The 22,140-nt window shown below is 33.1% G+C and overlaps 1 protein-coding gene across 1 annotated transcript; it reads right to left on the bottom strand.

Moving 5' to 3' along the window:
• Window positions 1-452: 452 nt before the first annotated feature.
• On the bottom strand, window positions 453-9,137 carry LOC143075940 (uncharacterized). Its single transcript, XM_076251542.1, has 2 exons — window positions 9,070-9,137; window positions 453-5,055 (listed from the first exon to the last, which is right to left on the bottom strand). Exon 2 carries the CDS (start codon window positions 4,937-4,939, stop codon window positions 3,692-3,694), a length of 1,248 nt encoding a protein of 415 aa, XP_076107657.1. The 5' UTR covers window positions 4,940-5,055; window positions 9,070-9,137; the 3' UTR covers window positions 453-3,691.
• Between the last annotated feature and the right edge of the window lie 13,003 nt (window positions 9,138-22,140).

Below are 22,140 nucleotides of genomic sequence, written 5' to 3'. Positions count from 1 at the left end.
TGCCTTAAAGGAGTCTTTTTCTTGCATTTGACATTGTTTGATGGTTTATTTCCTAATTGAACAGGTAAAAGAGCGGCGAAAGATACTAAAGGGACATTCAAACTGATAAGTCGAAAATAAACCGACAACGTCATGGCTAAAACAGAAAAAGACAAACAGACAAACAATAGTACACAAAACATAACATAGAAATCTAACTAAAGACTGATCAACACGAACCCAATCAAAAACTGGAGTGAACTCAGGTTCTTCGGAAGGGTAAGAAGATTCTGATCCGCATGGTATGAGGGCTATGATGTTATCTTGTTTCATTGGCAATCATACCTCATCTTCTTCTATGTTAAAAACATAATAAAAGGATTGATTTGATAAGAGACGACATAAAAAAATCAATGAAGGATAAAAAAAACTTAATTCAAATAGTTTTCTTTTTTTTTTGGGGGGGGGGGGGGGGGGGGATGCTGCAAGTTTTGTTTAATGACATCGATTTTACATATATTGTTACGGCCGAAATCACCTTTAAATGGTAGCCAACAAAAGACACAAATCAATTATAAAATTTAACAAGATTTATTATACAAATGTTTACAAGAAGTATTACACAACTATTACTGTCAACTTAACTGTCAAAACATGAGTCCAATCTGTTATCTTTATCTGTATCCAGAAATCTTCTCGGAATCCAATCTGAATATTACGTTCACTACTAAGGTCACAATCCAGTATGATGTTGCTTGTAGAATTAAAGTGTCAATCCAAATGAGCTGAATACTAATGTCTATCGATGTCTAAGTCTAAATCTAAGTCTGAGAGTTTAACTTTAGTGTCTGTATATATGTTAGCGGCAATAAGTGAAATTAGGCATTAAGCTTAAATCCTAGGCAATAAGCTAACGCCTAGGCAGTAAGTCTATTGCCTAAATGATGTTAGGCATTAGTCTTAAATCCTGAAAAAAGTGTGCAGGCATTAAGCTTAATGCCTAAAATATATATGCGAGTAAATAAAAGACCTTTATCCATATAAATAAAAATATGTTTGTTACATAATAACATAATGAGAACTAGAGCCTCTTTATCGAAACTGTTCTAAGATCGGTCCTTTAGATAGTCTTAGGACAGAAATAATGATAAGGTTAGGTCCAACCTACGAAACGTCTCAGCATGCACACTGAAGTTACATGTATCTGAGGATTATCTTAGCTAGGATGTCCTAACAGCTGTTCTTAGTATTGGCGTGAAAGAAAATAGCAAATTAAAAAATTGAAATAGTGTCTCAAATTTAATCAACAACTTTAATTTAAAAGCCGATTAATTATTAGAAAAATAATTATCAGTTTTAAATTAAAGGTAATAAATAATTTTGATACTACATTTAAACTCTTTGAAACAAAACATAAGTAAAAAATGTTAATAGGTAAAATAAAACATGTTAAATATGTAATCGGTGACATCATAGTATGTTTTGAGGGAGCTGAAATATAATTGTCCCGGTTTTATACTTCAATTTTAAAAATCTAATCTCGTGCATCTTTCATATAAATACTGAGTACTTTAACTATTTTATTTTATTACTGAAAATAACATACGTTTGCAAATGACCAAGAGGAAGAAATCAAATGTTATCAATGCAAAACTACAGGGCCAAGTTTCATCCTAAATATAAAAAAAGAAGATGTGGTTTAATTGCCAATGAGACAACTCTCCACATGAGACCGGAAATAAACTTACTAATACAATATTTTATTTATAATAAAACGCATCAAATAATAATTTCAAATATGAAAACTTGATAGAAAATTGTGTTAAAATTATTTTGTTATCAAAAGTTATGGAACTGTTAACAAAGAAAATTTACTTATCCAATAAAAAATGGAAAATGGTGTGAGCAAAAAAAACGCATCTTAATTTTGTCAACTTTCGACCAGTTAAAACCAGCTCGACTAGTGATCAGTTCAAATTTTCAAAAAAATATTTAAATAATTCTATAGAATCTCCCCTTTTTTGTTGGATACAATCATATTTTTTTTTAAATCTTTTAAATATTTTTAAATACCACAAAAACATGAAAAAAGTATGAGTTTATTCTGTTTTATAACTGCTAAATTTACTAAATAAACTTACTAAATTTGAAGATCTGTCAAATGAAACATGTATAATATAAATGTAATATTAGAAATATAATTAAGAAACGACTTTATATCAAGAATAAATCATCATATAGGCATACATTCAAGATTTTACTTATTGCCTAAAATTATATTTGGCAATAGGATGAATAATCATCAACAGATTTCAGGAAATAAGCTTAATGCCTGAAAATTTCAGGCAATAACTTAATGCCTAGGCGTTAGCTTATTGCCTAGGATTTAAGCTTAATGCCTAATTTCACTTATTGCCGCTAACATATATATAGTTGTCACGGAAAATTCTAGAACATTCTCGAATGGAACGTCCTAGAAAGTTACAACAGAAGTGTCTAGTAAAATGTAGAAGTTTATATAACGCATCTTTTATTAGGATCATTCTGGAATCATTATGTAAGTCAAATAGAAAGTTCCAATCATTCCACAAGTATCTGTGATTGTTCCAGTGATTTCTAAACTGCACAGTTATAAGATTATTTTGTAAACAACTATCAGGCCATACAACACAAATTAGGCCAACATGAATAAATACAATAATTACAATATCATAACAATATCCTTATTGGTCAATCAATTTTCCCAAAATTAATTTAAGAGAGGGGTAGGGGGTCATTGAAAAAACTATATGAATTAAGTTTTTTATCCGTCATTGAACTTTTGATGTCGTTCTTAACCCTATTATATCTTAATCCTATAATAAAATTGAAAACGGATATAGGGAATATGGCAAAGAGACAACAACCCCGCCAAAGTGCAGAAAACAACTGAAGGCCATCAAATACTTGATACGGCCGTCGTATTTTGTGAGAAGTGTTATGCAATAATCATAAATAGTTTCTAGTTACGATGCGACCTGTGACACCCCCCCCCCCCTTTTCCCCTTTTCCCTTTACAAAATACTCAGTAACTCTAAAATAAGATTTTGAATCAAAGAGTAGGTCGATGTGTAATCGTGGCAGATGCACTAAACACGTAACTACATGAAAGTCTTTGCTAAAGCTACCTAAAAAAATTTGAGATATAAAAAAAACTGTTTTTTTTAGGAGAGTGTTGTTGTGGGGTGCCATCGAATTTATTTGCAAAATCATTCTGCCGTATAAGTTTTGTGTAAAATTGTCTTTAAAACAAAAAAGTAATTGAGACTTGCGTCATTAGACATTTCGTCCTTTTTATTTAACCAACAAAACAACTTTTAGCTTGACCAATGGAAAGAAATCAGCCCTATTTAAAAAAAAAACCTTGGTCTCAGTTTCCTACAGTATGCTGTTCACAAATAGAATCAAATGTACACAACATGATGTTTCTACTAGTCGAATGTAAAAAGTATATAAACATTAGAAATATATACTGTACGAACTAAAAAAAATAATGTTAAAAGAAAATTCGAGGAATGCTATTACCAAAAAGTGACTTTTAGCCTAATCAATGTTGTCTATCTGAGTGTTTCTTCAGATGCTGAATCTGATTAATATTAAAGACCTCAATAGTTACCACGAGTTGGACTGTCCTCTCTTCCATGAATGACATAATTAGTGATTTTTAGCCTTATCAATGTTGCGTATCCGAGTGTTTCTTCAGATGTTGACTCTGATTAAAACTCTTTGAACATATTTCACACTTATAAGGTTTTTCACCCGTATGTATTCTTATATGCTTTGTCAAATCATAACTCTGGCAAAATGCTTTACTACATAAATTACACTTGTATGGCTTTTCACCGGTGTGTATTCTCTGGTGTGAATATAGGGTACTTAACGTTCCGAACCGTTTTTCACATGTGTCGCATTTATAAGGTCTTTCACCGGTATGTGTTCTCTTATGTTTTTTCAAGTCAGTACCCAGATGAAATCCTTTACCGCATACATCACAAATCAATCGTTTTTCTCTGACCGATTCAGTACCAGTATGACTTTTCAAATGTTGTCGTAGAATACTTTTGCGACCGTACGCTTTTAAACATACATCACATTTATAAGGCCTTTCATCAGTATGTATTTTCAAGTGCTGTTGTAAGTATGCATTTGATTTAAAATTCTTACCACATTTGTCACATGAGAAAGATGTACTAACAGGGTGCGTTCTCGTTTTATGTCTCGTTAACTTTTTCTTTTGGTGAAATTCTTTATCACATATATTACATTTGTAAAGTTCGTCACGTGATTGTGTTGCCGCCATGTTTTCCCATGATTCACCCGTATGTATTCGTTTATGTTTCCTGAAGCCAGATGAGGAAGCAAATTGTTTACCACATACATCACACTCAAAGGGCTTAACATAGTTATTTGTGTGTATTTGCAAATGTCCCTGTAACGTCCTGTCGCAGCTGAATTTTTTACTGCAGATATTACATTCAAATGGTTTTTCACCCGCATGTGTTCTCATATGTACCATTAATTGACGATTCAGTAAAAATTTGTGGCCACACATTTCACACTCGTATGGTTTTTCGCCAGTATGTATTTGGATATGTCTCTTTAAATGATGAGACTTTAAAAATGCTTTTCCGCACTCGTTGCATTTATGGTTTCTTTCATTGTTGCCTGTATGGCTCCTCATGTGTGCCTTCAGAATACCAGACGTGATATACACTTTATTACAAACATCACACGAATGATTTTTATCGCCGGTATGATATTTTGCGTGTTGATTTAAATTAGCTTTACAATAAAATTGTTTACTGCATAGCTCACATGTGTGTTGTTTGTCACCTGAATGTCGTAACCTGTGTATTCGTAAGCCATAACTGCGACTAAAACATTTACCACAGACATCACATGTATGAATCTTCTTCTCCATAACTATTAAGACGTATACCAATTGTGTCTACACATATATATATACGGTAACACAAGTAAGATTCAAACTATTTACAAACCAAGGAAAATGTAATTTACTTGTCTACTGTCGATAACCTGCAAGAAAACAAATAAAATTGTCCATTTATTGCCACAACACTACATATATTACAAGTTTATAGTATGTGACACAACACAACAAGTTATAGATATTTTATATCTTTTGTATAGTTTTGTGGTGTTTAGTAAATTACACCATAGCTTTTGTTGAAACCCTCGACATTAACTTTTAACAAAAAACTATGGTTAATTTATCAGTGTTTACGAAACACCACAAACTATTCAACAGATATAAAATATCTGTTTCACGCTATTGCACCTTTTGCTGTTAAAAATGCATATTTCATATATTTTTGTTTTGTTAACTTTAAAAATATTTTTTATGAGAATCAGTTAAATATCTCTTCTCGGGCCTTGCACAGAAAGCTCTGCCTAATTTATAAAATAAGCACGAGATTAGTTAGATTTGATTTTTTGACAGTGATGGACGCACATTTACCTTGGTAGCTTATAATGTTACAAACAAAAACTTGTTGCAGAAATTATATTTTCAGGATATTGACACAAGACAAGTCACAGATGTTCTGATTTTAGGTTAAATTTTTATTTTATTTTATCTAAACGTTAGATTTCTGAGTATTTGAATAAATCATTCCGCGTTTTGCTTTGTACCACAAGCTTTTAAAGTCGTACATTGATTAAAAGGGATCTTAAAATGATCACGATTATAATCACATGCCGACAACAAGTAATTAATACAAAAAGTTTAGCTTCATTTAGAGTAACCAGACGCTAGCCTATCCTATTTTAATGTTCAGACATTATTGTAAATACTTTAGCAATCTCATTAATGATTATGTACCCGTGTGTTGATTCAATGCTAAACATATAGAAAGAAGTAAGTCCGGTAAAGTCCGATTTTGACCTCAAATTTCAGGTTTATCTAACGAACGTTTTTGGACACTTTTTAGACACTTTAGTGTCTATTTCAATTGGTTCGATTAGTTCATATGAAAGATTTTAACTGATTTAGTTATTTAAAACGCTCTGATTCAAGCTTAAATATGAAAAATCTATCAAATATGCAAAAAAAACGTCACTTTTCAGATGTTTTTTTTTATGGTGGCCGGATGCGGCCATTCCCCCTTTTCGTGTTTTCGCGTTTTCTCCTCTCACTTTTCCAACGCGAAATCGGGAAATCGAGAAATCGAAAAATCGGGAAATCAGGAAATCGGGAAATCGAGAAATCGAGAAATCGGGAAATCGGGAAATCGGATAATCGAGAAAGCAAAATCGAGAAATTGAGAAATCGGGAAATCGAGAAAGCAAAAACGCGAAATCGAGAATTTCATTTCGTGTTTTCGTATTTTCGCGTTCTTGCTTTCTCGTTTTTATCGATTTCCCGATTTCCCGATTTCGCGTTTGCAAAGTGAAGGAAGAAAACACGAAAACGCGAAAAGGCGAAATGACCGCATCTGGCCACCATATTTTTGTCAAAAATGAAAGTGGCCGCATTAGTGTTCATCCTCAACCTTTATATATGTTTTGTATTATCATAAAATACAACTTACATTTCAATATTATGAATGAACACGAATGCGGCCACTTTCATTTTAGACGGAAACCGTCTAAAATTTAACTAAAATGCTAAAATTGTGAAGATTTTAGTAATTTAGCATGACTTAATAATGCTAGTACGCGATATCTGTGCATTGTATTGTATAAAAACAGCCCATATTTATGTAGCGGAAGCATTCTACTTTCCAAAAAAGCTTAAAGATTACGTTTTCACAATTTTGTAAAACTGCTATATTTTGGGGCCAAAAAGGGGTCTTACTGAACCTACTCCTTTTATAGAAAATCCACAGCCTTTATCCTTGTACTCTTATATTTGGCAATTTGATCACTAATAGATAAAGGAATGTTGCATGCAGTGCTAGCATTAATTTCCTTAAAACAAGTTTATTAATGTAGTTATTGGTTATAACAAATAAAAATATTGACCAAATCAAGTACACCTTTCAGGGTGCGCTTGACTTAAGTTACTCAGCATGAGATATTTTGGCATTTAAAGATTGCTTAGAACTTTTTTGAAAAATGAACACGTCTAGCACATCATAGAAAAGCAAGTGAGTTATCTTTGTTTCAAATTTTATAACAAAAATCACTGTATTAAAGGTTGTGGATTTTCTATTAAAATCTTGATTTATTTGCCATTAAGTACTCTTTTTCTATTAAATGCAATGAGACAGTAAATAATAACGCTTTGCATCAAGTTTCCCCTTGGTATATGTACGAAATGGCCTATCTCTATGATTCATTATATCTGTAGTTTTGATACAATTGAAGTTTGAAAAATTCGTACAAAAATGGCTCCAGAAGGGGTCATAATCCTTAAGTCTAGGTGTCAGCAGTGTTTAACAAATCTGGTGCAATTCACGGATTTTGAAAAGAGGATCCAGTAAGCCAATATTTTGAATAATACTCTGAAGGCCGTACGGTATCCTATATATGTTAATTTCTGTGTCATTTGGTCTCTTGTGGAGAGTTGTCGCATTGGCACTCATACCATATCTTCTTATATCTATTCAGAGGATTTGAAATCTCTAAGGGGAAAAGCACGCATGTACACAAATAATCTCGCCATGATTTATTTCGAGTCTTTAAAACCGACAATTATGAGGGTGTGGATGGAAGTTTACAAAAAAGATAATAATAGGCAAAAAATGCAATGAAACTAGAATGTGTCCCTAGTACACGGATGTCCCATCCGCACTTTCATTTTCTATGTTCATTGGACCGTGAAAATGCAGTAGATTGGAATTAACTTCATCAAAAACTACCTCGACCAAAAATTTAACTTGAAGCGGGACAAAGTCGGACGGACGAACGAACGGACGGACGCACAGACCAGAAAACATGATGCCCATAAATGGGGCATAAAAAAGACAAATGGACTTAAATACAAAATATAGAATATAGAATATTAACCCCAACGATATAGAACGAATATAAACATGATAAACATAACGCAACATGAACGGTAATAGAATTTAGTTTCTCTTAGAAGATGACCGCTTCTTCCTTCTTTCTCGTTGAAGAAGAAGTCACTTTTCCTCACCCTCTTCTAAATCCTAGATTGGCACTGAATTACTTTGTCAAAATTAACGATCACGCATTTATTAGGACACAAAAAATGTCCGTGACAGTACTACAACATGTATAAACTTTTAATAAAAAAGTATAAACCAAATTATTTTAGGTGGCACGGTAGTATTTCCTGGCCCATAGGAATAATGATAGCCTTTTTAGAATTTTCACCACTTTCTAACACTGCAAAAAATTCTACATTTACAGTTAACTGAAGTACTTTCATTTTACTATTTAGAAATGAATTTGAATATGTATCATGACCGTTTACTTTTTTTGCTATATTTAAATACATGTACCTAAGGCCACTAGTGTTTTTAGGTCTTTTATGGTGCAGTGAATACAAAATTAAAAAAAATTCTCAAAAATTCATTTTCATCTGTATGTAAAATTATTTCATATTTTTCTACACCTGATTCATCCCTCAGTTTGGGAAAGTATGTTCGGTTGATACTGTATTTTTTGTCCAATCACACTGTTTAGATACATTAACCTAAGTAGGGTACACAAAAGAGCAACCTAAATTCTGGAATGCAAATACTACCGTGCCACCTTAAATATTCTAATACACAATGCATCTACTTTTAAAGAAAGAGGTCAGTTTTATTAAGCCGGATTTTCTTTTCCAACAATTGAGTTAAAAGGGTAAAAAAATACTAAAAATCACACTTTGCCACATTTTTCTGACGGTATTTAATATTTTCTTTCTTCAATCGAGAAAAATGTGGTCATTATCATTGCGTAATGATCCTCGTTTTCATCTCTTTAAGGAAATAGAATTAAATACATTAACTGTGTCCAAATCTTTACTGTGTCCACACTCTTTATTTCAACACTTGCCCAATTGTAAACAGCGATTTCGCGGGCATTTTCTAGTGTATATAAAAATAAAAGAAGAATATACTGTTTTAGCTTTCTTACCTTAACTGAACGAAAAACCAGTTAACAAACTTAACTATTCTTCATTTCAAGTAAGTGACTTAACCTACTGTCTATTTAAGGTATTTTTAATTATTTCTCCCGTGGTGACATCTTTGTTGATTATTTTGAGATCAGCTGATTAGAGGTGACATGCTTATCTGATTACAATTATGCGGATTATTTTGACAGATTAATATTCCGTTTAATTTATGGATGTTTCTCAATGAAAGGTTTATTAGAAATCCTATGCGATGTAAAATATTGCCCAAAGCTAACAGTAATTGTTACTTATGATTGAACTATGTAATGTTTGGTTCTTATGTTATTCCACAAGTTAAGTTAGCCCTTTGAGTTCGTGTGACACTTACATGTAACAATTCAAAACTTTAAAAAGTTTTTCAATTTTTTGTTTTTTAATTCCAAATAGTTAAACATTCTAAAGCAGTTCTAAAATTTGATATATTAGATATCTATACTATTAAACGAGAAGACCTCATTTTGTGTGTCGCTTCTCTTCCTTCCACAATAAATTAATCAACACGACTCTGTGTTCTTTAGGTAACATGCATAGTCGCATTTGTCATCCATTCTTGATTATTCAGATTGAGTTATTTTTGGAGAAAAACGACAAAATAGGTGTCCGGATATTGTTTCCGTTATCACACTGACTTTTAGTCATAGATTAGACTCCCGGTTTTAAACATGCACAAGAACAACCAATCGTAGTATAGATTACAAAAATGAAAAATAAATAAGCCAATCAGAGCGTTCTCCATATCATGGTTTTTAGATCGCAAGAACCACAACTATTAAACCTCAGAGACAATTATGTTTTCGCGTTTCTCCACCTGTAAAATACGATTATACTACTATAATATACTGTATTCTGTCTACTTTTTTTTCTGAAATATTTACTATCTAAGGGGTCATACCAGCTGCATATATATTGAAATAAGTAAAACATGTGAAAACAAGAATGTGTCCATAGTATACGGATGCCACATCGGCACTATCATTTACTATGTTTAGTGGACTGTGAAATGGGGTAAAATCTCTAATTTGGCATTAAAATTAGAAAGATCATATCATAGGGAACATAGTTGACTGGACTTCAACTTCATCAAAAACTACATCAACAAATTTTAACTTGAAGCGGGACAGACGGACGGACGAACGAACGAACGGACGAACAGACTAGAAAACATAATTCCCATGAACGGGGCATAAATATTTAGTGTTGAAAGGGAAATCTTTAACCTGAAGCCGGAAAGAAGGACGGACGCGAACGGACGAACAGACCAGAAAACATAATTCCCATAAATGGGGCATAAAAATTTATTGTTGAAAGTGAAAGTAGTGATTTGGCCAAAATGAAAGTATGGTAGAGATTAGAGGGAGGCAGGACTTATTCGGGACGTCGGGATCGGGTGTTTTTAAGCTTAGGATTTCGGGATTGATCTTTACGGGATGCGAGAATATTGGGTTTTTTTAATTTCGGGATGTCGGGATATGAATTTCGTTAAAATACGCATCTCGGGATTTCATGTTTTTAAGCCCGGTTTTTGGGATCAGGGTCCCTCAGACCACCCCTCAAATGAGCATTAGTCATTTATACGAGATTCAAATCCTACCATTGGCATGTTAATAGGGCTCTCAAAAGGAAAAGCACTGATGGATTGTCCTAGAGGCACATTTTATTAGAATAATAATGGTCTATAAGCGGTTTCATTTATTTCATGTTTGAAGCGGTGCAAATGTTTAATTTAAATAAATTTGACTTTTACCAAAAAATGCATTGTAGCAAAGGGGAAGAATAATTGTGGTATAAGACCAGAAACACGAATAATAATTGAATTTAACAGAAAGGAAACACATAACGGACTTTGGAAAAAAGGGAGAGGGCTTTTGATACCTTATATGAAATTCTCCAGTCATAATATCTTTTATAAAATTTCATCCTACAACAGTTTACAAGCTGTATATGCCCGCGATTTCGCGGGTGTGTTCTAGTACTACTAAAGGGAAGAGACCGATTTCATTGTATCGCATCGTCTCTGAAACTATATAAAGTCGAAAATATTTGAGATATAACATATAAATGTTTCAGTACTGTTTTATATTTCCAAAATTTGTCTTTGAAACAATCACTTTTCCACAGAAAACGCAATTTTTTGAGAAAATAACTTAATTCGGGGACCGTTATTGATCCGTGTCTTTTTCGCGCATGGTCAGTCGACGTTCTGCAAGCTAAATTTAAAAACTCTTTGTTTCAACGCTTGTCCCTTTCACCTCGTTTTTGCGGGCATCTTCTATTAAACAAAAGAGGAGAATCAATTTTAAAATAAGAATCGATCATGATCGTTCGTAGGAAGAAAAAAATAACCAAACGAATCCAATCATTTATAATTGCAAAAAAATCGACTACTAAAGAAAAGCTTGTATTTCTTTAAATAAATTCGCCGTTTCAGAATCTAATGCATCCTGGGTAATATTTTCAAAAGCGTACACCAAAGCGTTTTGATTGGTTTAAAACGTTATAAACAATGGAAATTCAACCAATGACGTAACGTTATTTTCACTTTGGGGTACGAACAATGAAATTACCCATGATGCTTTAGATTCTGAAACGGCCAATTGGACATCACATGAGATATTTGTATCCTGATTTCTTTAAGGTTGAAATCTATTGAAAACACAGAATTTCTTAACCCTTTTTAAAGCTGCATTAAACAGATTAATTTACTTAGTTGATATGTCTAGAAGAAAAGCTTAAAGCATATCAGATAATTCATTTAGCACTTTTTAATTTTCTCAATTATTCGAAAGGCAACAGTGAATTACGGTTTATAATTGGTTGAAATGGACGAAAGGAGCTCTAGGTTGGATAGTTAACTCCTTTTGCACTATTGTGTTTTTTCTACACTTCAATAACTCAAATGTCACTTGCTTGATAAAGCGCCTATCATTTTGGAGTGCTGACATTAGTACTTACATGATGTATAATAAACCTTCAACGGGACATCGGGAACAGATATATGGTTACTTTAGGTCTTCTTCTATCCGGCAGTAAAATCCTTGTCAATGTGGGGCATCCGTTTTGCTGTGCAAGATATACAATTATACAGTCCCGTTAGTCAAAATGGGGAGTGAAGAGAGGGTGTTAAAATCTGTGTAAGCTAAGAACTTTTGCGATAGCTCTTTGAGGGGTCCGTTGGTAGCATGTTGCAAGGCAGTATTTCTGTACCTATCCAATATATCCCAATTCTACAGTGTCGGTCGAAATTTCTTCGACCTTCATTCTAGACGGCCTCTATAACAGGACCTTCCTATTGTATTTGTTCTAAAATTGTTCTAGTTCTGAATATGCTTATGGTATTTGCCACTGGACGTTAAGCAGCCAACATTCAATCATCTAAAATTGTCCGTTTGCAAATATTTTTTTTTAAAGAATTTAAGATTTCAACTCCTTCAGCCAAAGCTGGTCTGAGATGGATTTAAGTCCCTTTTGCTCTTTTACTGTTCCAAATCTTATATTTATTATCATTGGCTTTTAAATATACATCTCAGAGCGTTTCGAATGTCGGTAAATCCAGAAAAGTGCACGGAATTTATGAAGTGCTATTTTTCATTTTCTTCTGGATATTCCTTCAATTCAAACGTTATTGTCAATGGGAAATAGTACCAGTCCGATATGCTGTTTAAATAGAACAAAAGAATTCGACCTCTTGTGTTTAGAAGGTAGAAAAGTAAAATAAACTTTGTATACGGTTGTCAATATGTCAGAAAAGTTACTTTCCGTAAAGTCATAAATATTTGCATTCACGTTGTTTAATTTTCATGTTGTACAATTGTTAACAATGCAACTTGCAAACAATCGTTTTTAAAACGACCACAAGTCAAGCTGTTACATCATTTAGGGGGTCTCCTTAAAAACTGCTACTGTTTTTTCGCCCGACATAGAAAAAATCTGGGGAAAATTACAAAAATTGAGAATTGAATTGTAAATCGTTTAAGACCATTCCCAAAGTGGCACACGTTAAATTGACATTTAGACGCAATTTCAAAGTTGGATGTTATATGACTGGGTTTTGTTAATTAATTTACGCATCAAACACACCCGTCCTATATATGTAACATCACATGACTTTTAAGGGATTAAAACTAACTTTTTTTAAATAATATTTGCATGTTTGACATGTTTTTTTCTTAAACAATTACTTTTACGCCAAATTAAAGTATTGACCCCAATTTCACGGTCCACTGAACATGTAAAATGATAGTGCGAGTAGGGCATCCGTGTACTATGGACACATTCTTGTTAGTCTATTTTATAGCATCTTACAATTGGCTCACTCTATTTTTCTCATACATGCTCACTATTACAAGTCAAGTACTATAGTAGTACACCGGTGTCTTCATATTTCATGTTCTACACATGCGTATATATATTACTCGAATGTGAAACATGCAACAATACTCTACCACAGCAAGACAGGAAACAATCCATCAACAAGGAAGTAAGTTAATCATTTAACTTTAAAGGGGATATGGTTTTCTTGTCTGAGCGCGACCATTTATTGTCCGCCTCCACCAATCAAATATTTTTTTCTTTTAAAACTTAACACTATAAAGTTTTAAAAGATCAGAATTCATAATAATTTTTCTGGTTTTAAATTTTGCCTGACAACAATATTTTTTCGAACGAATTTTGGATCAGACGATATTTTTTTTAATGAATCTTACCCCTCACTCTTTTTTTACAATTTGATGTTAAATTTTCGTTCCCGTATGTAAATAACCAGCACAAAGACTTTCATTTTTTTTTATACATTTGAATACTTCCATCGCACTGTTCAAACCATTATTCAGGGCGGATCCAGAATTTTACATTAGGGGGGGGGGGGGTGACTGAGCTTAGGGGAGCTCGCTCCAGTCATGCTTCAGTGTTTCCCTATGTTTAAGCAAACATATTTTTCCGACGAAAGCCACCCCTCCCCCAAATCCGCCTATATTCTTGAAAACGTTGTTCTTATATATACTTACCTCCATGTTATTGTCTCAAGTCTTCAGTCTTTGCACCAAACACTTACAATCAACCAAGCCGTTGCTGAGACAGTTTTTGATAATCTGTTACAGTTTTGTACAAGAGTTAGACTTTTGTTATTTTAATAATAAAAACGGAACTATTATGATGTTATGGGAAATATCGAGTTTGCTTCAAAAATTCAAGTCCCATGGTAATGTTTGGGATGCTTAAACCTTTGACATATTTTGTAAGTTGAAAAATGAATATGCTAAATTATTTAAAGACCTTTTTTGAGTGTTTTAAAACATTTACGGTTGACTAGCATATTTTATGTAGAATGTACAACCTGTTTTATTTTATTTTATTTTTTAAATGATGATTCTAAAAGATAATTAAGCATATGCCCTTTTAACTGTTCTTGAACAGGGCTCCAATTTATATAAAAAAAAGAAGGGTTCAGATAATCAAGTTCTTTGAAGAAGGAGAAAGGGGAAACCAATGGCACTGCTATATCATCTCAGAAATTATATAAATTATTACCATCAGTATTACAAGGCTATGAAGGATGCATTCACATCTCTTCTGTTATGGATACGTTTGACAAATTCTGTATATATAAAAAAAAGTTCCTTTTGTGGCATAACTTTATTCATATAGATTATTTCTTCTACATATCTTTATATATTGCTTTCTTTAGTTCAAATTGGAATCTCAGATAAGCATCTGGTACTTTAAAACCTCTCCTCTCTGGTCTACGCCCCTGGTCGACATGTGTACTTCAGAGTTATTCCTGACTGTCAGATGTATAGCAGACTTTTCACATAACTTCTTGATAAAACTGCTGTCTATCTCCCTTTTCGACACTGCAAACATAAAAATCGAACAGGCAATTAAAGAGGGGGTTGCAACCACATGTTCCCCGTACAAACGGATCGGAATTTAGAGCTCTTTCCCGGATCTGCCACTGGATTTATACACCAGATGCATCACAAAATATAAACATGTTATTAAATATACTAGATTACATCTTCTGACATCAGACTCGGACTTCTCTTGAATTGAATTTTAATGTGCGTATTGTTATGCGTTTACTTTTCTACATTGGTTAGAGGTATAGGGGGAGGGTTGAGATCTCACAAACATGTTTAACCCCGCCGCATTTTTGTGCCTGTCCCAAGTCAGGAGCCTCTGGCCTTTGTTAGTCTTGTATTATTTTAATTTTAGTTTCTTGTGTACAATTTGGAAATTAGTATGGCGTTCATTATCACTGGACTAGTATATATTTGTTTAGGGGCCAGCCGAAGGACGACTCCGGGTGCGGGAATTTCTCGCTACATTGAAGACCTGTTGGTGACCCTCTGCTGTTGTTTTTTATTTGGTCGGGTTGTTGTCTCTTTGACACATTCCCCATTTCCATTCTCAATTTTAGAATATGAAATAAAGAAAAATATAATTTGAAAATGTTGAATTATAATTTATGTCTACGAAACCCAAAGTCCCTACTTAATTGGCCATGTTTTCAAATCATATCAAATGTTTTCATTGGTCTTCACATGTTAGAAAAATGTAGGTTATTGCATATTCTTCAGAGCTGTATCTTGAACTAATGAATTGAAAAAGAGGGGATGGATATACGTACTAAACATTAATTTTTGTCTGTATTTTCAACATATCTAACAAACATGCGAGAAAAATTCGTTTTAGAATACGAAATATCTCTCTCATTCTGTAGAATGAGAGAGATATTTCTCTCCCCCCTCCCCATGTTTATCGGATTTTTTTACTATTATTGATAAAAAAAAAATGTTGAATGTAAATGTTATGAACCTCCGGTCTTATAGTAAAGAACAATATATAAGACTTCTGAGATTCATATCATTTACATTCAACGGTTTTATCGGATTTTTTGTTTTACTATGAACCGTTCAACATCAATAGTAAAAAAAATCCGATATAAAAAGGTTGAATATAAGTGATATGAACCTCCGAAGTCTTATATAATAGCACTACGGTAAATAGAATAATTGAAATTCAGTTAATTGAGTGTGGGAGGTTATTTTAATCCACTTTATGCGTGTGTATTATATAATGTTACAATGTTACAAACCTATCGAACACACCGTGAAAAATAACATTATCTCCCCTGGAAATGCTTAACAACAAGATACAAAAAGCTGCTACCTTTTTTTGCCATATTTCACATAATTATGAAAACACATTACATAGATAGGGAATACTGTGCTTTTGTACACGTTTGAATGTGAAGGTGGCACACTTAGAACGATCGTCTCTAGATTTTTTTTTAATTCGTCCCAGCCTTTCCGGGTTCACGTTGCAACACGTTTCTTTCCTTTCCAGATATTCCTGATTATAAATAAATCCAAAACATGCATTTATCCCAAAGCAACAACTATTAAACAACTCACCTAAACCAATGGTGATCGTCTAATTCCTAGCTGATTCCTTTAATCGTAACATTCTTGACGACACCCATCGTTGTAGCGTCTACCATTGGAGGTAGCGAAATTACATGATTTGACAGGAGAGCGAATAAACAAGGGGAGCAATTTTATCGAACCGCATTCCGGACTGGTACAGAGTTGATTAAGTGCATTTTTGTTCGTTTGTTAGTTTGTTTGTTGTTTTTGTTTTGTGATCACATGGATTTTTTCTGATTTTTCTCTACTGTTCCTTTGGTTTCTTACCTGTTTTTAACTCTAGTGTTCGCAACTGTGATATATATTAATCATAAAGTATTATTAACTACAAAAACAAAGATCCATATATGTAGCATGAAACTCAAAGTAAGAAGACTGTGAGTACTCGGTTGTAAAGATCGTAAATAGAAATACGACGAATACTTATCGTGAATTTTTTTTTAACTAGATGCTCCAAGGAGTCTGTGTCGCTCACCTTGTTTACAATTGACTAGAACACACCTGCGAAATCGCGGGCATTCAGAGCGTAGTTTATAGTATGTAAAGTGTTGTTGGAAGAATTATGTAAAATATTGAATGACTGGAAAATTTCAGCAAAAGTATCATAAGTCAAAGGTTATTGGGGACAAGAAAATGTGTTTTTTTTTTCTTATCCCTCCTCCTTTATTTCCAAAATTCCCAATTTTGGTTTTCTATCAATTTCAATATGAATATAATACATTTAGTGGGGAATTTCAGCAAAAGTATCATAAGTCATAGGTTATTGGGGACAGGAAAATATTTTTTTGTATCCCTCCTCCTTTATTTCCAAAATTACATTGAGTATGTTATGAACATTTAAGTAAGGAGCCTGTAATTCAGTGGTTGTCGTTTGTTTATGTGTTACATATTAGTATTTCGTTCATTTTTTGTACATCAATAAGGCCGCTAGTTTTCTGGTTTGGATTGTGTTACCTTGTCAGTTCAGGGCCTTTTAAAGCTGATTATGCGGTTTGGGCTTTGCTCATTGTTGAAGGTCGTACGGTGAACTATAGTTGTTAATTTCTGTATCATTTTGGTCTCTTGTGGAGAGTTGTCTCAACATGGCTATCATACCACATCTTCTTTTTTTTGTAATCAATGAATTTTGTAAAAGATTTAATAACTGGAGAATTTCAGAAAAGGTATCAAAAGTTCACATGAATAATTTTAGCGCTTATATAAATCTGTATATTATGAACATTCATTACTATATAAATATAGTGTATTTACTTTCAATTTTAAGTTTACTAATCGATCCATGGTGGTCATTGATATAGTATACAGACCCTCTCTATTTAATAAACTATGTGACCGCCGTGGATAGTAAACTTGAAAATGATAGCAGATAGAATTCTTAAAATACAGTATACAGAAAAACGCAAACCGGAAGTCTAATCAGACTTAAAATTTCGTCCAATGACGGGACAATATCCGGATGCCTTTTTTCTCGTTTTTCTACATCTGAATAATCATATGAATGGATGACAAATGCGACTATGCACTGAACCTATAGGACACAGAGGCGTGTTAATTAATTTATTGTGGAAAGAAGAGAAGCGACACCAAAAATGAGGTCTTCTCGTTTAATAGTATAGATGCATGAAATAATGCAACCATTATACTTTTGCTTTAGTTTCAGAGATATAAGCCAAAATGATGATATATTTTCAGCCATTTCGGCCATGTTGGTTGACAGGCGGGGTCATGGGACACGATTGTTTAACTTGATACCCGAATGATGATTAGGGCCTTCATCTCAGTAGTTTCAGCGGAGAAGATTTTGTAAAAGATTAAAAAATCTTCTGGAAAACTGTTAGAAATTGACTTTAAAGGACCATAACTCCTTAAGGGGTAATTTGACCATTTTGATCATGTTGATTTATTTGTAGATCTTACTTTGCTGAACATTATTGCTGTTTGCAATTTATCTCTATCTATAATAACATTCAAGATAATAGCCAAAAACTGCAAAAAAATCTTTAGAATTACCAATTCACGGTCTGCAACGTGTGTTCTGATTCGTCTGAAAATGTTAGGTCAGAAAGATCTTAAACTGCTCAACCATTTGATCCATTTACAGATTTGCTCTAAATTCAACAGTTTCAGAGATAGAAGCCAATAACTGCATTTTATCCAGATGTTCTATTTTAAGCCACGGAGGCCATGTTGAATAGCAGGAAACATCGGACACATTTTGTAAAATAATACCCGAATGCTGATTGTGGACAAGTTTGGTTGAATTTGTCTAAGATGTTTCAGAGGAGAAGATTTTGTAAAAGTTAATAACGTTTGACGACGACAAATGACGAAGACGACGGGTGACAAGAGATGAGAAAAGCTCACTTGACTCTCTGAGCCAGTTCAGCTAAAAAGGAAAGTCCGTGATCAAATGGTAAAATCAAAACCTCAAACACATCAAACGAATGAATAACAACTGTCATATTTCTGACTTTGTACAGGTATACTCTTCTGTATTAAATGGTTTATTTAACTTGGTTTTAAAGCTAGATAAACTTGTCACTTGTATCAAATTTCATTATATTGGCAACGACGTGTGAACAAAACGAACAGACATAATAGGTAAAAGTATCCAAAAAGGGGGTACAGCAGATTGTGTTATCATCTTAATCACTATAAGAACAAACAAATATGTAACAAACAAACACAATACGGCAGAAAAAAACAAATGACTAAAATTAAAGACAAGAATAAACAAATTTACCATAGCACAATAACATAATGACGGGACGTACAAGTATTGAGTCACGTCATGTATGTATCAAAGAAACATAAAAAGGCATAAAGACAAAGCATATTCGCAAAAAGATGAATGAAAAGAATACAAAACTGATTTATTATAGCATAAAAATGGGATGTGTAAGTACAGAGCCACGTCATATGTACCAAAGAAACACAAAAAAGACATATAGACAAAGCCCATTAGCAAAATTGAAAGACAAGAATACGAGAATTATCATATAACAATAACACAATAACGGGATGTTCAAGTGCCGAGCCACGTCAAATGGATTCTGTTTCTGTTGTTTATCTAATTTCAATTTATCGGGAACATATCAATTGAATCCAATCATATAAGTTTGGATTGTTGATAGAAAGAACGTCATCAATTTATCTGAATGTGAAATTAAATAACCTGGCTTCTTTGATCTTCTTGTTTCGACAAAAAAAGGCTACATCCAAATTCAACAAAAATGTTGTCAATAAGAAACTCCAGCATACTGATCACTTGTTCCTCTAGATATGTGTAGCATGTTTTACATTTGTGTTCACTATTAACAAAATTCAGTCACCTTTAAGGTCAATTTTATCATGATAGTAGTGATGTACCCACATTGAAATTTCACTATGGCGGTTTTTTTCCAAGATGGTCGCCACGAAATATTAAAATCAACATGTATCCCTTATGTTAGTTCAAATATGTCATGTTAATAGTGCTAGGTGCTTCGAGCAATATTAGCTAGGAACCCAAATTAAGATTTATAAAATAGAAAATGTGGTATGATTGTCAATGAGACAACCCTCCCCAAGATACTAAATGACACAGAGATATAGCAACTTTTTCCAAGATGACCGCTAAATGTTATCAAACTCAACAAATAATCTTCATAAGAGATAATAAAGTGTTGTATTTTGACTTACCTTCGGTGTTAAGAAGTCCCCTATGGTACCAAATGTATGCTACATTTATCATAATGCCAAACATCAAAAGATGTTTAGGGAGAGTAAAGAAAATCGTAACTACGGTACCATTCTTGCAGAAAGATACCAACCACGAGGATTTACATATAGACACAAGCGTTATTCCAATATTTGAGCTAGACTTATTTGAAGTTTATACTTCTAGACTTAAACAGTTTCTTTATGATCAACTGAAAGAGGATAAAGTAATGATCTAGAAAATTGTAGTAATCTCTAGCTTGTTATGCCATCAACAAGACAGGTGCTTAGATATAGGGAGATGTGGTGTGAGTGCCAATGCGACAACTCTCCATCCAAATAACAATTTATAAAAGTAAACCATTATAGGTCAATAGGCCTTCAACACGGTGCCTTGGCTCACACCGAACAACAAGCTATAAAGGTCCCAAAAATTACTAGTGTAAAACCAATCAAACGGGAAAACCAACGGTCTAATCTATATAAAACACGTATAAATTACATAAACAAACTACTGTACATCAGATTCCTGACTTAGGACAGGTGCAAACATTTGCATTGGGATTAAACGTTTTACTAGTACCAAACCTTCTCCCCTTTTCTGTACAATAGCATAACATCACAACATAGAAAAACACACGATAAAATATCAATTGGCAGGCTTAATTAAAAAAAAAACGAAAATTAACACAATGATTATTTTGGCGTTGTAATCAATCGAGCAACCGCATCAACCTGTTTGAATGACAAAGATATTTGAAATATCTGCACATGCAGATATTCCAAAAATGTATGATTCTTCTGGGTGCTTTGACCAGAGAAGGAGGTACTAAATGACCAGTTCACGTTTGTAGTTTATGAATGATCCAATCATTCAACATTGAAAATCATTGCATTTGTTGTTCCTCCCTCAAACCCTGATGGTATTAAAACAGCAGCCGTGCTCAATACAAACATCTCTGGATGTGCTAAGAGTTCAACTAGGGATAAAGAATCGTAACTTTACGATTGTCAAATTTGTTCAGGAATATGACAGTTGTTGTGCATTCTTTTGATGTGTTTGAGCTTTTGATTTTGTCATTTGATTAGGGATATTTCGTTTTGAATTTTCCTCTTAGTTCAGTTTTTTGTGATTTTACTTTTTGTCTCAACCTTGTGTTTGAAATACAAAAGTATATGCTTTTCCCTTATAATTTCGTGTACTTTAACCAATATATTATTTACCAACACACCTGTACGTACTCTCTCTATATTACTACAGAATAAGATATACCGTTACTACTTACCAAATATAACCATGCTTTTCATACTTACATCAAGTACTTACCGTTCTATGAATAAGCACTCAATTGTCTTACCAGAAATAAATGTATGGTACAATTATTTTTCTTTGCTTATTTTGACCCCAAAAAAATGACAATGGCTGTAAAAGCAAATTATAAGTTCACTAATTCACTTTCATTAAAGAATAATTTAATTTTGGATTTAATGCTTCTTCTGATTGGCTGACATTATTTTGTTATCAGCCCATAGACATAATTTAGTCATGTGACCGTGACGTCATCAACGTTTTTTCATTGTTTTCTACGGTTTAAAATTGAATATAGAATTTAAATTATAAAAAATGGCTGTAATATTTGTTCTGTTTATTTGAAATAACTTTAAAAATGTGGTGCACACTGTTAAATAACCTGCTACTCGCGTTATTCCGTGTGCACCAAATTTTTTATGTTACTTCTTCATAGACAGAAAAAATATTACAGTCATTCCTTAATTGAAAAAAAGACAAAATCATATTTGAAATTTATCATATTTTTCGTAGCTAAAAAAGTGTCGAAAGTAGAGAAATATCTTATTGCAAGAGATTCGATGGTGGAATCGGTTTCTCAAATGATTTGTAAACTATAT

Source organism: Mytilus galloprovincialis, chromosome 5 (genome assembly GCF_965363235.1).
Source record: "Mytilus galloprovincialis chromosome 5, xbMytGall1.hap1.1, whole genome shotgun sequence".
Classification (NCBI taxonomy): Eukaryota; Metazoa; Mollusca; class Bivalvia; order Mytilida; family Mytilidae; genus Mytilus; species Mytilus galloprovincialis.
The sequence above is the reverse complement of the archived record's forward strand: the minus strand, read 5'-3'. Positions and strand labels throughout refer to the sequence as shown.